The following is a 19,693-nucleotide window of genomic DNA, read 5'->3' on the forward strand; positions in this document are numbered from 1 at the left end:
TGAAAGAACTCATACTACAATTGTGTACGATTTATTTTAAGATTTAGTGAATTGATCACGAACACTAGCATAGGCTACACAGTTAAAAATGACAAGCTATGTTAGTCTTTTAAGAAAAAGTGAAAAAAAAATAGTCAGAAAAAGCCTACTAGAACATCTGAAAGTTATTTTGGGGTAAAATGGAGGAACTTTGGCACGTGTGTGCTGATTCCCAAATTTCCACCAATGCATTTTGTCCCTTACAGGGCGAGATTGCGTATGGACGCACTGGCTTGACCACCAGATGGACCAAAGCCTGTCACACTGTCGGGGGTCTTGGAAGAGGAACCCAGTAGTAAAAGCAAAGCAGATGGAGTGGAGGCAAAACATCCTAGGCGGAGGTTGGTGACACATTTGTAACCCTGGCGTTCAGAACAACTCATTAAGCCGAGTGTTTTGTTCACTGATGCTTTGGGATTCCAAGATTCCAAGTGTACCCTCATTCGAACCAGCCGGAACGGGGTAAAGTACGGACTACTGTTTTCCAGCCAGCAAAAGTGATTATGGATTAGAAAGAGTAAGGAACAACATTGCCACAGTTGCATATAAACAAGCTCAACATATTACGAGAAGTTTATTTACTCGCCTTGCCTGAAGGGAAATATTCTCATTAAATACAAGCAAACGTGTTTGTTTCACTTAGTCAAAATTCTCTCCGTCTAATTTAAGAGCTACGTGGGAAAAAGTGATCAAACCATTTGCCACGGGGAGCATTTCCGTAGATACTTGCGTAGATACGCCGGCGCGCTGTAGGCCAAACATAGCGAGTAATTTCCCCTCTCATGCTATTTACTCCGGAACCACTGCTTCTTCACCCCTGCAGATAAACATCACGGAGGAAACGGATAATCACAGCTGCAGGGCGGAGTCTCGTTCTCCACTGATGGTATTAATGTCAAGCACCCTGATGTGCACGACAGGAAGCCATTTTGTTTTGAAAGACTTCAATCATATTTATTGGATGTCATTTCCAACTCTTTTTTACAAAATTCAACAGTGTGAAAATAGTGCAAAAGCGGCAAGACGTTTGCGCTCACCCCGAACGCTGCAGCTCCACACGGCGTCTGATTGCGTTCATAATTCATGCGTCTGCACCCCAACAATATTCCTTTCCAAGCATATAAGATTTATTAAGGGAGCGAACAAAACAGCTGTACAGATTAAAGAGGTCAAGGCCTCTTCCTACGACACCAGGGAGTCTGACGATGGTCTTTCCAGACCTGCGTGGCCATCCAGGTCTCGGCCTAAAACACCCCCAATAGGCCTAGCGACTGCCACGCTCCAGCATCAAGATGAAGAAAAAAAAAATGACACAGCTCAATCAAATGGGACTTCATGGCGCTTTTTCCAGCTGTTTTCCAGCACGTGTTGCATGACTTGTGGAGCGAGGCTAATAGTCCAATCGATGACTGATGTATAAAAATAGAGCATCAGTCTTTCAGCGCCACGATGGCGTAACATCTTGGCGACAGAAGCGGGTCGAACAGTTGCACCAACGCAGAGAAAGATCCCTGGTTCTGCAAAAAAAAAAAATAATAATAATAACAAATGGAAAATTTGGGAATTAGGTGGTTTAGCCCAACCCTTCATCTATTAACTTGTGAAAAAGTCTGTCTGTCTGTCTGTCTGTCTGTCTGTCTGTCTGTCTGTCTGTCTGTCTGTCTGTGTCTGACTGTCTGTCTGTCTGTCTCTTTGTCCGTCTCTGTCTCTCTGTCTAGCTACCTAGCTAGCTAGCTAGCACTTATCGATCTTGATTGGATATGTACCAAATGCATTTTAAATGTAAACATCGTCAACGATCAGGTTAATTTAAAAATTTAAATTACGATAAAAATTCTCTCACTCTCTCTCACTCTCTCTCTTTCTCTCTCTCTCTCTCTCTCTCTCTCTCTCTCTCGCTCTCTGTCTGTCTGTCTGTCTCTCTGTCTGTCTGTCTGGTTAGCTAGCACTTATTGATCTTGATTGAATATGCACCAAATGCATTTTAAACAAATTCGATTGAGCATCCCAATGGAAAGCCTTTTTCCCAGCAGGAAGTCTTAGTTGTTCGATGCTTTATTAAGGCCCAAGGAGTATATCAGAATACCCGTTTATGTTCCCCTTCTCTGTAAACCCCTCAGTAGTTGAAAGAGAACAAATTACTATGGGAGTCTAATTACCTGTTCTTTCAGGTAGCAGAGGCGGTCCAGGAGAATGAGACCTTCAATGCAAGGAGCCAGGGTCACCTTCAACTACACACGCACAAGAACCAGAATCAGGTTTTTTACAGCTCACCATTTACACATCAAAACCAGCTGCCACTAGCTCCCCGAAAGTCATTTCGCAGTTCAGCGTAGCATCATCGCTACCCTCATGCCCCATCCGACCGGCCGTCATGAGCTCATTTAACGGCAGGCAATTTATTGGGTTTTACGAGAAGGCATGAAAAGGTTTTTTACCCGAAGTGGACACGGGTGGCTGTGCAAATAGCTCACCAGATTAAAAGCGCGGATCTCAGGCCAGCGCTGCACGTGCGCGTCGTGGTACTGCTGAATGTCTTCGTCGGAAAGCTGGAAGGGAAACTGTATCATCAAGGGCTGTGTCACCATTTGGCTTGTGGTTACCGTGGCAACCACAAGACAAATGAAGCCGAAATAGCCTTGCAGTATCCTTTTACAGTGGTGGTGGCATTTTACATGATATCAAAAATTGAATATAAATGAGAAATATTGCGATTTTGACCTTTGAATCATCCAGGTCCAGCTTGCGAAGAGCCCGTCGAACATAATCCACAAAGGATTTTGCCTTGGCGTAGACGTTTCCCACTCGCTTTTCACTAAGGAGAAAAAGCTGTAATAATAGTCGCTTTTTGCAGATGATAAAGAATATACACACCTGCGAGTCGTGTTAAATTGTCTACATGCTACATTTGTTCATATGTCCTTTCTAAATAAGGAAATTAATTAGAGAATATACAAATTATTCTCAAATAATTCTAGAAAAAAAAAATAATAATATTGTGTTTTTTGAGAACTAATAAAAAAATCATTACTGAACATTAGGAGTGCATAAAAATTTTTCCACAAGCACAAATCTTCACACTTCAACTCGGTGGTGCCGTAAATAACTCTACTTCCTGTTCCTGTTACCTTTTATAAGCGCCGTAGTGATCCCGAAGAATAACATGCAGGACCGCCCGGTAGAAAAGCGAATCCATCTGAATCTTGTGTGTAAGAACAACAAAAGCCAGCAGATGAGCCATGTGGGTTTCAATCAAGTCTGTTTTTGCATTCAGCTCCCCCCCTCCCCCATGGAGTCATTGCATTAATATTTATAAACATTCCATATTAATGGCAGCTGGCGTCAAGTACCGACTTTGGCCTGGAGCCGCCAGCGCCGCATCCCCCCAAACAAACGCTCTCGAAACAATGAAGTCGGTGACGAACAATGACTTGATGGATTTTTGTTTGACTTATTGACAGTCACACAAACAAACACTGGGTTACTTACCCCATGGCCCACTGCAACTCTTTCCAGTGCCTGTTGTTGCCAGCGAGGAAGGAAACGCAGCGTGAGAGACTCGTCACACTCTTACGTACATGACTCGCGCGACTCACCAAGCATGCTGACATCCTGGCGTTTCTGCCGCAGAACCACGAGAGGCGGCGGAGGTGCTGACTCAGAGGGAACCCGAACGCTCCATTTGAACGCTCTGTGGAGGGCCACAGAAGTTTTTTGATGAGGTGATCGTAAAGCGCAATTATTCATTCTTGACTTATTCACTGCCAGGCCAGTTAAAACGACGTCTATTGCCGTCAATGGGATTGAATGGGTTAATTTCGAATGCTAACTGATTAACAATATTAAAAGTCAAGAACTGAGAGTTATTCCCCGGCTAATTAGTAGAAATGGAAAACTCAAGGAAAACATGTGCATGTGTGTGGTTTCGGTGGAGATTTAGCTAATTAATTACGTCTGCAGATGATGCAACTGGTTCCGACCCAACTCGTTGCTCGGAAAACATAGTCATGCACTCAAATGATAGGTTAGGGTTAGCAAAGTTAGCTTATTCCACACCCCCTTAAAAATTTACAACTAGATTGCATATTGACTCATTCACTGCCCACCCAATTAAAATGGATGTTTTGAAGTCTATAGCCGTCAATGGCAGTGAATGAATTAACTTGGACTCAAGTACCAGTTTGGCTCGGAACCTCAGCTCCTGCAGCAGTAAAAACACACCGTTGAGTATTTTCTGCCAATAATATTCCTTCCCACCCTGTGTGTCTGCCTCGAACTCCTCCGAGAGCTTGTTGTAGCAACATCCCACGCTGCAGACCGCGAGCAGCTCGGCTTTAGCCACAAACATTCGGAGCATGCTGGGCGCCAGGTCACCGCACGTGTGCAGGCCCACCAGGACTGCATCCTGGCGTCGGGAGGAGAGATTTTAAACAAAAATATAGCAGATGGAAAGTCCATATGTGGGACGAGCTCACCTCAAGCTCGCTGATGAGCTCCCTCAGCTCCGTTTCGGCGGTAACGTAGGAGGTGAGCGGCGAAAAGACGGCACCGGTCGCGCCGGTTCGACTCTGGGCTTTCTTTTCAAGGTTCTCCCTCTTCCTCCTCTGCCTCTCCTCATCAGTCAGTGAGCTGGGGGAAGTTCTGCCGGTCTGTAACACCTCCAATGTCATGGCGCTTAAGAACAGCTCCTCTGTGGGGTTCGGGTCTGACAACTGCATCTTATCCTCCTGCGACTCTTCTCTATCTTCTGCAGCTTTGATTTCTGTGACCAACTGGTGATCTGCTTCTCCTTTCGCAGCCTTCCTGTGTTTCTGGTACACCTTGGAGAACTTTTTCAATTTGCGGTTCCTCTCCTGGGCCCCGTGGGTGTTTGTGCTAGATGAGTCAATGCCGAAGACGCGAAGGCCGTGCTGCAGGGAAAGGAAGGAGCTCAGGTAGCCCTTCCCCGAGCCCACATCTATCACCTGCGCGATGCACACGATGCTTATCAGATGTAATACACACCAACGGAGAGTTAAAAAATGATACTTTCCTGTTTGACTCCACAGCACTTGGCCAAACAGTCCACTACCTCCGCCATGGACTGCACCTCGTGTGACTTTTTTGTGTTCATGAACTCATCCGGCTCCAATTCAACACCTAAAAAAGAAAAAAAATTACGAGCTTTCAAACCGTTACATCCAAATGAACATCACCGTCATACCCGTCTCAGCGCCTAACTCCATTGGCTTTTGTCTGAGGGCCTCCAAAAGCTCATCTCGGCTCATGCAGACCCCTAGGCCAGGTAGTGTGTGGGCCTTGGCTGAACGCAACATGTTATGTGCGTCAACTAGCCTGTTGGTATCTTGGCAAAACCCAAATGAAGTCTTCAATTGCTCTGTTTTGGGGGGAAAACGTTTTAATTTCATATTATGGACATATGCATAAGCACAAAATATTGTAGCTCAATTTATTTAGTGTAAATATTATTATAGTAATATTAAATCATAAAATGTCAACATAAATGTGTTCAGAAGCAATACAGTATCAACTCAATACCGTTGTATCCAATTTGTTTTTGGATCTCTGGCTCCCCCTTTTGGCCATTTGTGCCAAGTGCATTCAGCACTTCCTCAGGCGACACGGCCACGAAACGACTCCACACATCGTGCGTGTAAAACTCCACCGTGTGCGCGTTTGCGATGCTCAGAGTGACCTCGAGAAAACGCACGACTTCATCGATGCGTTGCCGCAACTCTGCAAGGCTGATGGAGGAGGGAATCATAGTGAAAAACGAGAAAAATTAGGCGAATAGGAGCAATTCATGTCAGTCATCTACTTCCGATATAATCCAGGCATAAGTAGTTGATAAAAAAATCATCGATGTCCCACTCGTGTACAAACATGATGTTTTGAGTGTTTATATTTTAGATATTAATACTTGATAATATCATTTCATATTATCAGTGTAATTATAATTGTTTTGTGCTAATGTTTATTTCGAATTCTGGAGTCGATAATCCCTGAAGATCTGAGTTTATTTAGTCATGTCTCCGGTTTTACGTCACAATCCCGCGACTGAAGCTAAAACGCACTCTTAGCACTCGTGTCACATGTAAACATTTCACATTTCTCGGGTCCAAATGGCACCGACCAATGCGAAAATGAAGACGGGTTACGTTCCACGGAAAGACGGAAACTGGAGGAAGCCACAAAATGCCGGCGTCAGAAAGAAGAAATGGATTCCGGAAGACAAAGTTTTTCAAGGAAGCATTCAAGAAGGTGAGCTTTGGCTTCAAGTTTTGCTCGTAAAATGTTGTTTAAATTTTGTGTTGCTTTGTCTTGATGTTGACTCTTTGATACATTCCAAATCCTATGCATGATCATTTCTTCCATAATTTTATTAAATATCATACCCCTCTTAACAAATTGCGTGCAAAAGAAAGAAATCTAATAAATTACAGACGAATGCTCACAAAAATATCTACAATTTTAATAACCGCAACCACTATCTGACATGATTTTATCTCCATATCCCAGGTCAAGGTTTTGCTTTTGATCGGAAAGAGAAAGTTAAGCATAACTACAACAAGATTTTGCGAAAGGAGAGAAACAAACCAAACACGCAGACATCCTCGTCAGCAATGTACTACGATCAGTACCCGGAGCACCTCAAGCATTTGTACATGGCCGAAGCGGAAAAGCTGAAAAACGAGATGAGGACGAACAGAATGAACCGGGTCAAAATGAGAAATGCAAAGAGCCAGGAGAAACCAAACGAGGAAAGTATGGAGGAGAAGGCTGGTTCTGACCCAGAAGGTACAGATGCACCCAAGGCCGAAAGTACAGAAAAGTCAGCATCGGTAGCAGAAAGTACGGACAAGTCAACATCGGTAGCAGAAAATATGGAGAAGTCAGCATCGGTAGCAGAAAGTACGGAAAAGTTGGCATCGGTAGCAGAAAGTACGGAGAAGTCGGCATCCGTAGCAGAAAGCACGGAGAAGTCAACATCGGTAGCAGGAAGTACGGAGAAGTCAGCATTGGTAGCAGAAAGGTAAAAGTTGAATTGTTCACATAATTCATTTTTTCACCTGCCTATGTAACCGGATTTCAATTTTCTCTTCAAGGCTGCCACTAAGCAACCGTATGAAGAAAAAGCTGGAGAAGAAGACTTCCTATCAAAGATCTCTGGAGGTGTGCCAGAGCATCAGAGATGAGCAGAGGAAAAAGAAAGAGGTCATCATCTTAGTCAGCACTGTTTGACTTTCTATTTTTATGCTTCAATTTTGAAGAATCCGTCTTTCTGCTTTGCAGGATTTCCTGAAGCGCAAGCAGCAGCGCGAGGAGGCCATTCAAAAGTACAAAGAAAAAAAGATGGAGACCTATCAGATGCTTTGCAAAAAGACCAAGAAGGGTCAGCCCAACCTCAATCTTCAAATGGACTACTTGCTTCAGAAGATCCAGAAAATCGCAGAAACGACTCCCAAAACATGAAAGTTTTGCTCCAGAAAGTGATTGTTGTGGTACATTGTTACCACTAGGTGGCAGTGTGAGATAAAGTGGCAACGTTCATGTATTATTTTATGCCATCTGTAATAAATGTGAAAATACTCCCTTTATAGCCCTTGAATGAAAATCAGTTCGATTTGAGGTTGTCGTCATGGCAACAAGAGATTACGCACCCTCAGGGCTGCTCCCTCATGACATCACATGGTCGCGGAATGACTGAGTAACTTTCAGCGGCAAGACTTCTTACTGCGTTTTTGTTGCTGCCGTTCTGCTGCCTTATTCATGGTAAGAAAATTATTTATATGGTTCATCCGGATTTGGGAGCGATAGTTTTATCTTCTGTCATGACAAAGGAGGTTGGTGAGTAAGATTTAAATGTGTGCTGCAAAAGCAGATGATTAAAAGTTTTTCCGGCATTATGGGTCTTAAGATAAGCCTCTACACTGCGTGTGGTAACACCACTCTGGGTTTATTAAAAAAAAAAAAAGAGGTTTTTGATAGCCTATACTCAAAACTTAGTTTTGAAAAGTGTTGTTTTGACCTTTAAAATCTACAGCATGGGCTAAAGCATTGGGACAGAGCTGGGACAGTACACATGCGAAGTAAACTTTTTCTTCGTCGTCAAGACAACCTAAAGGGCCCAGCGAACTTAACGCCACCCCCGGTGTCTTGATCCCACCGTGACCTACATGCCCGCTCCAAGCTTTTTGGTGCTGAAGAGTGAAGATGGAGCACAACGAGGAGAGCAGGAGACCTGGCGCTCGCAAATCAGGCTGGGGTCGCATTGCCATGCTGGATAAGACCAAGGAGTTCTTCCAGACATGCGACGTGGAGGGCCGGGGCTTCATCACACGCACCGACATGAGGGTGAGAGTCGGCCTGGTGGGTAGGGGGGGAGTCGGATGTGTTCGAAAGCGTCTGAGCTTGTGTGATGTCGTGATGTCAGAGGCTCCACAGGGAGCTGCCGCTGTCGGCCGAGGAGTTGGAGGATGTCTTTGACTCTCTGGATACGGAGCACACTGGTTATCTCACGCTTGAGGCCTTTTCTTCGGGATTCAGTACGTTCTGCTATGTTCGTTCAACAAATTAATTTATTTTTATTGTTTTAAATCTGTTTTTATTATTTCTTTTAAGATGGTCAATGTATTTCATTGTAATATAATTTATATATTTTTTGTGGATGAAAATGTAAAATCTTTTATATGTCCTCAAACTAAAGCAAACTATAATATTTGAACTCCATTTAGCTCCAAAAACTGTACGTAAAAAGGCCACGTATTCTAATTTCAAACATAAAAATAATAAGAAACACTCATTTAAATCCTGCTGTGATGCAGATTCAACAGAAACTCTAAACATTCCATTTAACAAGTTCAGACACTTTCCAGTTTAGATGACATAATTTGTGCTAATCTGTTTTTTCTTTTTACATTTTAAACTTCTGCTTTCTTAGTATTTCTCAAATTGCGATAACGGGCTTTCTCTAGCGGTTTGCAGAAGAATCCTTGCCTAAATAACATTTGGATTTGTTTAACGTTTTTGGTGTAGTACAGTTGCATTGAGTTGATAAAAACAGTTTAAAATTAGGTCTATCGGTGGGTTTAACATTTATGTGCAATCCTTTTTTTTCGTAATATTTAGTATGGAGTTGTTTGTTTTCTCCAGTTGAACAGTTGCGAAACACTTTCTCTTGCTATTGGAGCGTTTCCCAACTTTTGACTGGTACACACCACCATCTTTATCTTATTTTCATTTGGAATAAACTCCCACTGGGTTTACTACAGGTCAGTTCCTCCACGGTCGGAGAATCTCGGTGACCGACGAGCCGACCCAGACTCAGGTTCCGGGCTCCCGAGCCAAAGAGGCCTTCTTCCAGAGCCAATGGGAAGCGAAGCTGTCCGGAGGCGAGGACGAGGAAGAGGGTCACTTCTGTATGTTGCTGGACAGCCTTGGAGCCAGTAATGTTTTTGAGGAGTGCGTGGAAACACCGATGAGCTTATTCTCCGACCAAAAATATCTCGACTCACTTTTTATTCCCCTCCAGCCCGGACGAGGTGCGCAGCTTGTGGGCGCAGCTCAGGCGGGACGAACCTCACCTCCTGTCCAACTTTGAGGAGTTTCTGGCAAGGGTCACCCATCAAATCAAAGAGGCCCACCAGGACAAGAAGGACATGGAGAGCGCCCTCCAGAGGTAAAAAAAACATGTATATAATAAGGAAGAATGTTGTTATCATACAAACTGTACTTGGAACAATCTCTTAATCAGACTTTATCCGTGTCAAATGACCACTAATCTCGGCTTTTTAACCCGCGAGAAAACACACCGCACCTCGAGAGACGATTTAGTCCATGTTGTATGAAACACAAACGTATGCTTGTCGTGGACCAACATAATTAGGCTCACGCTCTCGTGGCGCCTCATGGTACGGCTAATTAGCTTTTAGCTTGTAATTGCCGGAGGGGCGCTTGAAGCTGTTCTGGAATGTTCAGGAGGGTGGCGACGCACGACAACGAGATCCGCCACCTGTACGAGGAGATGGAAGCCCAGATCAAGACGGAGAAGGACAGGCTGCTGCTGAAGGTACATTCGGGTTTATAAATAAACACCACATCCCGCTCAACTTTGACCCCCGCAGGACTCGGAGCGCCTCCAGTCGAGAAGCCAGGACCTGGAAGATCAGCTGTCCTACAAGGAGAGGGAGCTGGAACTCCTTTTCCAAAAGCAGAAGAGAGTAATGAGCTCAATATCTTTCACGTGCTTTTTTATTTATTTATTTACCTATTTATTTTTGTGAAATGTTCTTATCCTTTAGTTGGAGCTGGAGTGCCGTGAGCTGAGCAGCGAGAAGCAGGAGAGCCACGTGGAGAACGTCAAGCTGAAGATGACCAATGATGAGCTGGCGCGGGCGCTGGAGAGCACCAGCCAGGAGCTGCTGGTGGCCCAAGACCAGCTGGCCATGCTGCAGGAGCAGGCCGCACACCTGCACCAGGAGAAGGAGATGTGGGTCCTCACACTGCACGTGCCATTTTCCACACAAAAAAATCTAAATAAAAAAAATAAAAAATAAAAATATATTTTTATTTTTAAATATAATTGGTTATTATAATGGCAATCTGGATAAAATAAAAAATATATATTTTTATTTTTAAATATAATTGGTTATTATAATGGAAATCTGGATTTTTGTTTTGTGGATCAGCATAAATTAAGAGGCTTGTGAATTACCAAAATAAATTCTTTGACTTGTGTACTTTATGCGTACTTTTATTCTAACTCATAACACCATTTTAATTCGAAATATTTGTCTTCCCCTCCAGGGAAATGTACAGAGTGACGGAAGGACTGCAAAGAGAGAAGCAAAGCCTCATGAAGCAGCTCGACCTCCTCAGGTCCACCAAAACAACACTTGGAATCATTTTTATCAGAATAATTTTTTACCTTAATCTCTCAGAATTCTTTTTTTCCTTAATCCCTTTTTTTTTTGCTTCTTCCCAGGGAGATGAACAAACATCTCAAGGACGAGCGGGACATCTGCTCTGGTGTGGTGTGTATTTAATTATTATGATCATTATTATAATCAAAGGAATAAAAATGTTTTGAACTCTAGGTTTTCTTTCAAACAGCCAAGAACATCTCTGAGGAAAAAGCAGAAGCAGCGAGCCGGCCTGGCCAACATGTTTGACAACAGCAGCCAGCCTGCCAAAAGGTGACCCGTCCATCTTTACAGTGTCATAAAAGGAAAAACAGAGGATATCTACCTTATTTTTATTTTTGGAGCATAATTAACATTTGAGGACATCCTCTGTTTCTCCTGTTTCCAAAGATCTCCTCTGGTGCCGGATGGCTCCTACCAGTCTCTGGAGGCCTTGCCTATAGAGCACCTTCAAATCGTGTTTGTCGCTTCCTCCTCCTGCAGTGAGGACGACGCCGCCGTCGTGAAGAAGAGCGCCGGATTGGCTAACGGCTACGGCGGCCCCGCCCCTCCCAAATCTCACAACGTGAGAGCCAAGGGCAAGAAGGCCATCGCCAGGTCCTCGAGTTTTAGGAGGACCTCCAGAGAGAGGAGCAAGAGGCCGGAAGCCAAAGCCGATGATGAGGTGCTGGACTCCCCCCCGGGCGGATGGCCCCTCCGCCGGGTCATCTCTATCGAGGAGGACCACCTGCCTCACCTCCTCCAGGGGGGTCCGCAGCTCCTACTGCACCAGCTCAGCGAGGAGGAAGACGGCGAGGAGGCGCGCAGCGATTTGGAATGCAGCTTGGTCAAAGCGGGACGGTTTTTGCAGGCCAAGAAGAAGACCCCCATGTCGCCACGGGGGCAGCCGGTCGGGAAGGAGACCCAGCACGTAGGTGACATCACAACATTTTAACCCACCCGCCACATTTCTACATAGATTTCTTTTCTTTCTTTCATTGGAGGTGGCGGAAGTGCCCGTGTTAGGCCCCAGTCGACTTTTCAAGGTGGTCCTGGTGGGTAACTCCAGCGTAGGCAAGACGTCGCTTCTTCGCTCCTTCTGTGAGGGACATTTCCATCCATCCACAACGGCGACTGTGGGTCAGTGCCTTTTTTTTTTTTTTAAGATGCTAATGCAATTTGCAAGTCACATGAAATAGTAACTTGTGGATTATGTCAGGCAGGATTAGTTTTTCACTTTCATCTGTCCCACTCCTTTTTTTTTCTTCACAAAACCGTGGTGTGTGCGCACCACTTGGCGTTTAAATAAAAAAGTGAAATAGGAGAAAGTTCTCTTTTTAACTTGAAAGTGTAAAATTAGAATGGAATAAAAATTTACATTGTCTCTCAATGAATAATAAAAAAAAAAAAGAAAAAAAAAATATTTTTGCCCTCATTTTCTCAATAATTATTAAAGAAAATAAGAATATTAATGTTATTTCATTTTCTTATTGACTAATGCATCACTCTTGACTTGTCATTAGGGATTGACTTCAGCGTGAAGACGCTCACCTTGAACAATATGCAGATAGCGATGCAGCTTTGGGACACGGCAGGTCAAGAGAGGTGAGCGGCCATAATTCATTTCCCGCCGCATCCTCTTTGAATCTGCCAGCTCAGCGCAAACCGCGGATAAATCAGCTGCGATGGGCTTTAGAAATTGACGGCACTCTTGGCAGCGGTCCCGCGTCCTATTAGCGGAGGGTTACGGAGGTTGACGGCGTTGTTGGCGCAGGTACCGCAGCATCACCAAGCAGTTCTTTCGCAAGGCCGACGGCGTGGTGGTGATGTACGACGTCACGCTGGAGGAGAGCTTCAAGGCCGTGCGACCCTGGCTCACCAACGTCAAGGTCTGGCATCGGGAACTCCCCTCCCCTTTCCTTCACTTTTAATTTTACGCCATGTCAGCACTTTATTTTTTTCAGGATGCTGCAGGAGAAGGCGTTCAAATCCTTGTTCTGGGCAACAAAATGGACATGGACAGAGACAGAGAGGTGTCGTTTAAGGAAGCAGAACATCTGGCCCAGGTATGAAGACCCCGACCTGATTGTAAAATAGCGTCAAACAAACTCAGTGACTACAATGAATCGGAAAAACAAAACATTCATGGCTTGTGGTTTCCGAGCAGGAAAGCAAGGTGATGTTCTACGAGGTCAGCGCCTACACGGGCAAGAACGTGACTGAATCTTTAACCCACCTGGCCAGGTATGGTCACATCACAAATGTTAGCGTAGCATGTAGCATAGCCCTCAATACAGTTGATTCTACATGCTGTCTTCAAATGCTGGGTATTTAAAAAAAAACGTGTTCCATTCTTAATGATACCCATTATCGGTACAACTCCATATCTATTCAAGAGGAGGAGTAAGAATAAACATGCTGAAATGAATTCTCTTAGAATTGGTGTTACTGTGTTCCAATTGAAACAAGTGCCTTTGATTAACGCCAAATATATTCCATTGTCCCACTTAACATGAGTGAATGTAATTGGTTAATTCTAAACGCAGCTGAATCCTAGTTATAGAAGGGTATGCACACATATCTAACTGCATTACTTCAGGTGTGGATTTTTATTGTTTCCCCTTCTTTTCCATCGAGGTCTTATTAATTATGTGAATTGATTCATCTTGGTCCCACAACAGAACCTGGCATTTGAATAGTAGACCTTTTATATTCACAGTTTCTTGTTTGAATATGCCCTCAGGGTGTTGATGGAGCAGGAGGACCGGGTGAGAGACACCACTGTCATCCTCAGCGCTCATCCTTTGAAGAAGAAGGCCTGCTGCAAATGAACATGCCTTGGTGGAGGCCTTCTTTTATATTTAACATTCGGCAAGGGTGCTCACAATATGATCTGTATTGTCACTGTTACTCAATATTACTATAAATTAGTTTAGGGAAATCATGCTTGTAGCATCAGCTTTAGATGCACCATTGGTAATGTGATTACATTTCAGAATAAATAAAATATTTACAATTACGTTTAAAATGACATTTGGAAAATTTGACTTCCTCTCAGCTTTTAATTCATAAGCTTTCTTCTACATTACATTATCAGCGGTGCATTTCAGGGCGTTCTCAACTAAGCAAAAGCCTTCTCATGCTAAACAATACAGTTAAAACGGGTCAATTTGACCCGTAACGTATCAGGCGGTCCATTGAGGTCGTTCCATTTTTCAGTGTGTCTGTCATTTTTGGTGTTATTGCTGTTACAGATGACATCACTGAGGTCGGCCAGGATGGCGTCCTGTGAGGTGCGCTCGCTCGTACGGACGAGGGAGGGTGCTCAGGGCAGGGATGGTTGTTTTTGAGCGCTTAACGCATCTTGTAGTCATGGGAGATGGCAGCATCACACAGCTGGCCTTTAAAGTCCAGCTCCAGGGTGAACTCTAGGTCCCGCTGCAGTCAAAGAACAGGGAAGCAATCAGGAGATGGTTTTTTCCACCCCAAAACCTTCTTGTTGCAGTTGTGTCTTAAAAAATTATCATTTTGAGCCCTTGTGTCACTTTGGGGGGGTCAAAATGACCCATTTTTAAGTTTTAACAAAATGTAGAGTGACTTAAGTGTAATCAACTATACATGTACTGTTTTGGTTAAAATTGTAGTTTTTGATCCTGCCACTTTTAGTTTACCGGTCAAATTGACCCAGGGACGTAATACATGTGCCTGAGAAATTAATATGTTACCATACCATGGAAATTTAAATATATATAAATGTAATAAAAAGGAAGAACACAACTGTTTTTTTTCCTGGAGCTTTCAATGAGTCAGTCTGACCCAGTGTGTGATTAGTCACCTTTGCTGCCTGTTTCAGCTGCCCCCTGTCTCACTTCTGCATCAACATATTTGATACTGTTACGGGTCGAATTGACCCATTCAACATTTTTTCTAATTAAGATTAAATTTAAAAATAAGTAGTATTAATATGGAAATAAAAAAAATTGACAAAAGAACGTTAAGTATGGTTTGAACAGGAGGCTTGTAGGATTTGTCTTCCTTACCACGTTCTTCTCGTTGGGTCTGACGGCGATGCTGCCAAATATCTCCTCGCCTTTCTTTACCGTCAGGTAGTCTTCCAAGTAGAAGACGGTCTGCTTCCAGTGCGTGCTCGCCGCGTCCGGCGCTGCAGAAGAGAGAAACGAGAAATTGACAGAGGTGAAAGGAATAACTCCCGACAGGCAGTCAAGATGGCACCGCTCCAGATGCCGTGATAATTCTCAGCCTTGGGACCCACCGGCGGCACAAACTAAACATAGAACCTCTTCTCCTCGGCATTATGCAAGCAAACATTACATAACGTGAGCTTCCCGCACGCAATGTTGCCCAAAAAAAGCCGATGTGGCGAGTCCACAATATTAACTATGTAAATATATACAGAATGGAACATTAGGTACCCCCTGCTAATGAGATGGGCTGGTTTGTGGTGAAACATTTTGCCAAGCTGGTGTTATCTTAGATTTTTTTTTCTGCTGCACTAGCCGGAATATGTTTATTAATTACAATTATAAGCACAGAGCATGTCATGTTTGGAAAAAAGACATTCCACAAACAAGACTGATCATGTTATGCTAAAACAATAGATATGTAATTGAATAAATAGACATCGATGTAGATATATAGATTAAGGCTGCGATTAACGATTATTTTAATCGATTAGTCTGTCAATAATTTTTAATTCGGATTCCATCCCTTGAGCCAAAATTCGGACATAATTCCAAATTGACAAATGCGCAAACAAACTTCTCCCAGTTCCTCGTTTACACTGTAACATGTCTAAAAATAAGTTAAAATGTACGTACATCTGACCATTAATTTATCTTCCAGCATTTTGTCATGACTGGATGGTGCAGGTGTACCTAATTAAGTGTCCGGCGGGCCTCACCGGTGGAGAATCCAGTCTTCTTGTGACACTTGCTAAACTCAATGCTGAAGTAGGTGACCAGCGCGTGCACGTAGTCATTCCGCTGCACCTGGAGGCAGAACGCCGACGTGAAGGTCAGGTCATCCGGCTTCACCGTGTAGAGGTCCACTTCCTGTAAGCGTGTGTGTCATTGTATGTGTGTGTAGGTGGCGCAAAAAAAGAGCAACAAAAATAAGCTTTTCTCTCATTTCTTTGCAGCATGTGAAGTTCACACTCCCACATACACACTCTCTCTCACACACGTATATGTTTATCTTACATGATTATTATTCACTGTGTGTCTGTGTGTGTGTGTGAGCCAACAGGTTGAATCACCGCTAACGAGCGACCGCTCACACCACACATGCTGTGTGTGTAGGCGTGTTGCCATGCGGTAGCTAACGCTGATGTGCTGCGCGAATCACGTCATGCGGAGACTACTTTGCCCATCCTTACAAATATGTCCTCTCGCGGGGCATTTTATTAGTTACACTTACACGCAACTCTCGCTGTTTGTTGCCGTGGACTAGGCTAATTGTCTAGCTGACCTTTAGTAGACAGGGGCTGGTGACCACCTGCTTGGGGTCCACCACATCCATCAGAGGCTCCTTGATGGCCACGTTGCGAATGCAGCTCATGTCGAAGCCATATACGTTTTCCCACCCTACACACATACATAATAGTAAGTTACTATTGTGTGTTAAAAAGTGATGCAAAAGGACTCACAATGGATCTTGAAGTCCTTGTACTGCCTGTCTTCGATGGCCACCACGTAGAGAGATGCCCGGTCCGGGAACATTAGGCCTCCTGGTTTCTACGAGCAGGAAAAGGCTTCAGCGCACTCCAAAGTTCAGAGGTCACCGCCAAGCCCTCAGCGTACCGTACCAGCCACTTGTCCCTGGCGAAGATGACGGTATTGAGCATGGACTCGTAGAAGAGGCAGTAGCCCATCCACTCGGAGATGATGATGTCCACTTTGTCCACTGGAAGCTCCACCTCCTCCACCTTGCCCTGGAGGATGGTGATGACTGCAAGCGGAAACACACTCGTGACAAAACAAATTGATGAATAACTAGTTTTGAAAGTAGAGGCTGGTAAAAACTTTAAATAGTTTAAAAAGATGAATAGTAAAAAAAAAATGACGAGCATTGTTTTAAAGTAAAGACAATTTGAAATTTTAGTATTGTAAAGACATGAAGTTGATAAAAAAAATTGCTTTCACAGGCCACAAAAAATATGTGGCGGGCCGTAACTAGCCCCCGGGCCTCGAGTTTAACAAATGTGTACTAGAGCAATTAAAAAAAAAAAAAATCTAATTTCAAGTGTTAATTTATTTATTATATTTATTTGCATTTTAAATTATTTTTAATTAAAAATTTCAACTTTATTTTTATTACATTTATTTATTACATTTAAATGTATTTAATTTGTACGTTGCTTATTTCCTTCTATTAAAGTAACTTAATTTTATATAATTGAATCCAATTTCTTTTTTTAAGAACGGAAATTGGTCAGGCGTGTTCTTGTGTTTAAATTTAATTTATGCAATCTATTTTTTTAAGGTTAACTTATTTTTGTCATCTTAGTGTGAATTCATCCCTTTAGATGTGAACGGACATTGTAACTGCTAATTTCACTGCTTACCATTGTGCAGGTGATTGGACTTGATGATCTTCTCCGAATATTCCGATATCCCGGAACATTCGATCTGCCGGTGACAAAAATACAATTCTTACATGGTGCCAAGTAAGTGTGCTTCACCCAACAGCTTACTCGTTGCCACCTCACCCCATAGACGTGTTTGGCGCCGGCATTGGCGGCAAACATAGACAGGATTCCTGTGCCGCTCCCGACGTCCAGCACCACCTTGTCCTTGAACACGTGCTTGTTGTGATACATGGCGTTGCGGTAGGTGAGCGTGCGCACTTCGTCCTTCAGCATCTCCTGACAGGAAGCGAAAACGTCTTAAGGAACACGAGCGGGGCCAAAAGTCTCAGTGACGGCGTCTCAAAATAGTATCACCCCACGGGAGCCACTTGATATCTGACTTCCCATTTTCTCCTGCTCTCTTTTGTATGAGAGCAAAGGCCCACTTATCTACTAAATTTGGAATCTCCCGTGTGTAAGGTGTCCTCGAATCTCTCGACTCTCGACATGCAAAGTCATCCCTTGAATAGCTTCTTTAGAGGTTGAAAAGAGCTTCTTGCTGATGGAAACGATGCCTCTTTTGCCAAAATTATTTTAGCATCTTCATTGACAGAGAGCCTTGGCTGGTATATCACCAAGAGTTATTTTTAACTGCTCCTAACCGTCTCTTTAATCGCAATACCATTTCTTTACCTCATGGATGCCAAAGTGGGCGTAGGAGTCAAAGTAGTAATCTCGTGACGTCATCTCCTCGGGGCTGATGAATTTGGTCCCCCTGCCTCGAGTGGGACAGCCGGCCTGTTGGGAGGCCACGCGAGGCACATGTTGGTGCTGATGATGGGCGGCAGGCACTGGTTTGGCTGTGCAGGGCGGCTGGGCCGACTGGGAGAAGTGGGAGGTGACGGCCTGGTGCCGCTGGAGATAGATTATGAAATTATTGAATGCAAATATGTCTACATATTTAGAAAATAATTTAAAAAATAATATAACAATACAGAAATAAAAAAATACTGTGCATATCAATAATATAAATATAATAAAGTTTGTAGGCACTTTTGCTTGGAGGTGTTCCTAATATCTTGTCTACTCCCATTCAAATACATAGGAGGAGCAAAATATTAGGAACCCCTCTTCTCTCGTACTGACTTGCCCAATATCCCCAATAGTAAGTGAGTAGAGAGACTTTAAATGTTCCAATCACCATCGCATTAATTTGTTGCCTATAAAAACAAACGGTGTGTTTTCAGCACCAAGGACAGCGAAGTCGCGGCTTTCTCCCACGAGGACGCGACGTTTTCAAGTCTTTTATTAACATTGAAAGCGTTGCAGTGAGTCTCATTTACACAAGCATTATGGTATCGTGGTCGCGCGTGGATCTCGTGCAGGACCCCCCAACCCCCACTTCAACCATCCGCTTACCTCGCAGCCGTCCGCCTCCGCCATCTTCCGCCGTAACAGCAAACAACGCGACGAGTGACCGAGTCCCATGAGAGCCGGCGAGACTTGCGCACGAGATTTGATTATTCCGAGCGGTCACTCGGTTGGGTTGGCGTGCAAATGTCACGCACTTCCCAATAATAAGACTCTACAAAATAAAAAATAAAATAAACAAAAGTTGCTCGAAAGGTGCATTTTAATCCATGCTGTCACTCAGTGCGCGTGCACGCCTGCAGGACGTGGCGGGGTTGAGCTCTTTTGCACGCGTGCATTTTTAAGTACACGCGTGCAATCGCGTGCGTGACGGTGGAGTGGAGGCTCCCACGAAGTTTGCAGATGCATCAACTCACTTTCTCACTCCCTGGCGTTGACTCTCTGCCGCTCGCTCTGTAGCTGAGGGGCGTTCAAATTTGCGGGAAAAATGCAATCTCAACAGCCATCTTTAGGTACACCTGCAACACAAACTTAGATAAATTAAATGTTTTAAAATGTCAAATAAAATAATAAAATCGCACTGAAAGCTATTACTTCTTCTTTTTTTCTATTTAAATGCAAATTACATAACAAATTAATATGATTATTTAAATATTTAAATTACAAGTCAGTGTATTTAAATAAAATGATTTTCAAATGTATTTAATTAAATTAAAATATCCTAAATCCTAGTAAATGTCCTAATTTTCTTTTAATAGTTTGTCTTTTTTCAAGAAATACAATTTACATTTAGACT

At 43.5% G+C, this 19,693-nt stretch overlaps 4 protein-coding genes and 1 long non-coding RNA gene across 7 annotated transcripts; 2 read left to right on the plus strand and 3 right to left on the minus strand.

Moving 5' to 3' along the window:
- Window positions 1-966: 966 nt before the first annotated feature.
- On the minus strand, window positions 967-5,953 carry mettl25 (methyltransferase like 25). The gene is made up of 12 exons (XM_049760613.2): window positions 5,578-5,953; window positions 5,243-5,416; window positions 5,071-5,178; window positions 4,515-5,002; window positions 4,297-4,444; window positions 3,636-3,730; window positions 3,529-3,558; window positions 3,168-3,241; window positions 2,761-2,854; window positions 2,514-2,588; window positions 2,199-2,270; window positions 967-1,556 (listed from the first exon to the last, which is right to left on the minus strand). Exons 1-12 carry the CDS (start codon window positions 5,801-5,803, stop codon window positions 1,470-1,472), a joined length of 1,671 nt encoding a protein of 556 aa, XP_049616570.1. The 5' UTR covers window positions 5,804-5,953; the 3' UTR covers window positions 967-1,469.
- A 64-nt stretch (window positions 5,954-6,017) lies between these two features.
- Window positions 6,018-7,637, plus strand: ccdc59 (coiled-coil domain containing 59). Its single transcript, XM_049760639.1, has 4 exons — window positions 6,018-6,300; window positions 6,559-7,072; window positions 7,146-7,254; window positions 7,333-7,637. Exons 1-4 carry the CDS (start codon window positions 6,162-6,164, stop codon window positions 7,510-7,512), a joined length of 942 nt encoding a protein of 313 aa, XP_049616596.1. The 5' UTR covers window positions 6,018-6,161; the 3' UTR covers window positions 7,513-7,637.
- A 27-nt stretch (window positions 7,638-7,664) lies between these two features.
- Window positions 7,665-14,717, plus strand: cracr2ab (calcium release activated channel regulator 2Ab). Of its 3 annotated transcripts, XM_049760589.1 has the most exons (18): window positions 7,665-7,812; window positions 8,154-8,394; window positions 8,474-8,585; window positions 9,312-9,501; window positions 9,572-9,718; window positions 10,018-10,108; window positions 10,164-10,259; window positions 10,341-10,528; window positions 10,846-10,917; window positions 11,024-11,072; window positions 11,152-11,234; window positions 11,352-11,871; window positions 11,945-12,080; window positions 12,464-12,545; window positions 12,715-12,829; window positions 12,905-13,006; window positions 13,108-13,184; window positions 13,684-14,717. In XM_049760589.1, the coding sequence occupies exons 2-18, from the start codon at window positions 8,254-8,256 to the stop codon at window positions 13,769-13,771; spliced, it is 2,289 nt and encodes a 762-aa protein (XP_049616546.1). In that variant the 5' UTR covers window positions 7,665-7,812; window positions 8,154-8,253; the 3' UTR covers window positions 13,772-14,717. The 3 variants fall into 3 exon arrangements, with proteins under 3 accessions (XP_049616546.1, XP_049616545.1, XP_049616547.1); XM_049760588.2 differs by having other exon boundaries at window positions 7,771-8,394; XM_049760590.2 differs by having other exon boundaries at window positions 7,771-8,394; window positions 11,445-11,871.
- On the minus strand, window positions 9,337-10,445 carry LOC125992071 (uncharacterized). The gene is made up of 3 exons (XR_007489518.1): window positions 10,307-10,445; window positions 9,555-10,238; window positions 9,337-9,475 (listed from the first exon to the last, which is right to left on the minus strand). It is a non-coding gene; the product is annotated as an uncharacterized lncRNA (long non-coding RNA).
- prmt8b (protein arginine methyltransferase 8b) lies at window positions 13,983-19,307 on the minus strand. The gene is made up of 10 exons (XM_049760623.2): window positions 18,946-19,307; window positions 18,220-18,441; window positions 17,668-17,823; window positions 17,524-17,587; window positions 16,765-16,907; window positions 16,606-16,693; window positions 16,428-16,543; window positions 15,862-16,012; window positions 14,981-15,102; window positions 13,983-14,378 (listed from the first exon to the last, which is right to left on the minus strand). The coding sequence occupies exons 1-10, from the start codon at window positions 19,012-19,014 to the stop codon at window positions 14,295-14,297; spliced, it is 1,215 nt and encodes a 404-aa protein (XP_049616580.1). The 5' UTR covers window positions 19,015-19,307; the 3' UTR covers window positions 13,983-14,294.
- Window positions 19,308-19,693: the final 386 nt, after the last annotated feature.

This window comes from Syngnathus scovelli, chromosome 22 (genome assembly GCF_024217435.2).
Source record: "Syngnathus scovelli strain Florida chromosome 22, RoL_Ssco_1.2, whole genome shotgun sequence".
NCBI lineage: Eukaryota > Metazoa > Chordata > Actinopteri > Syngnathiformes > Syngnathidae > Syngnathus > Syngnathus scovelli.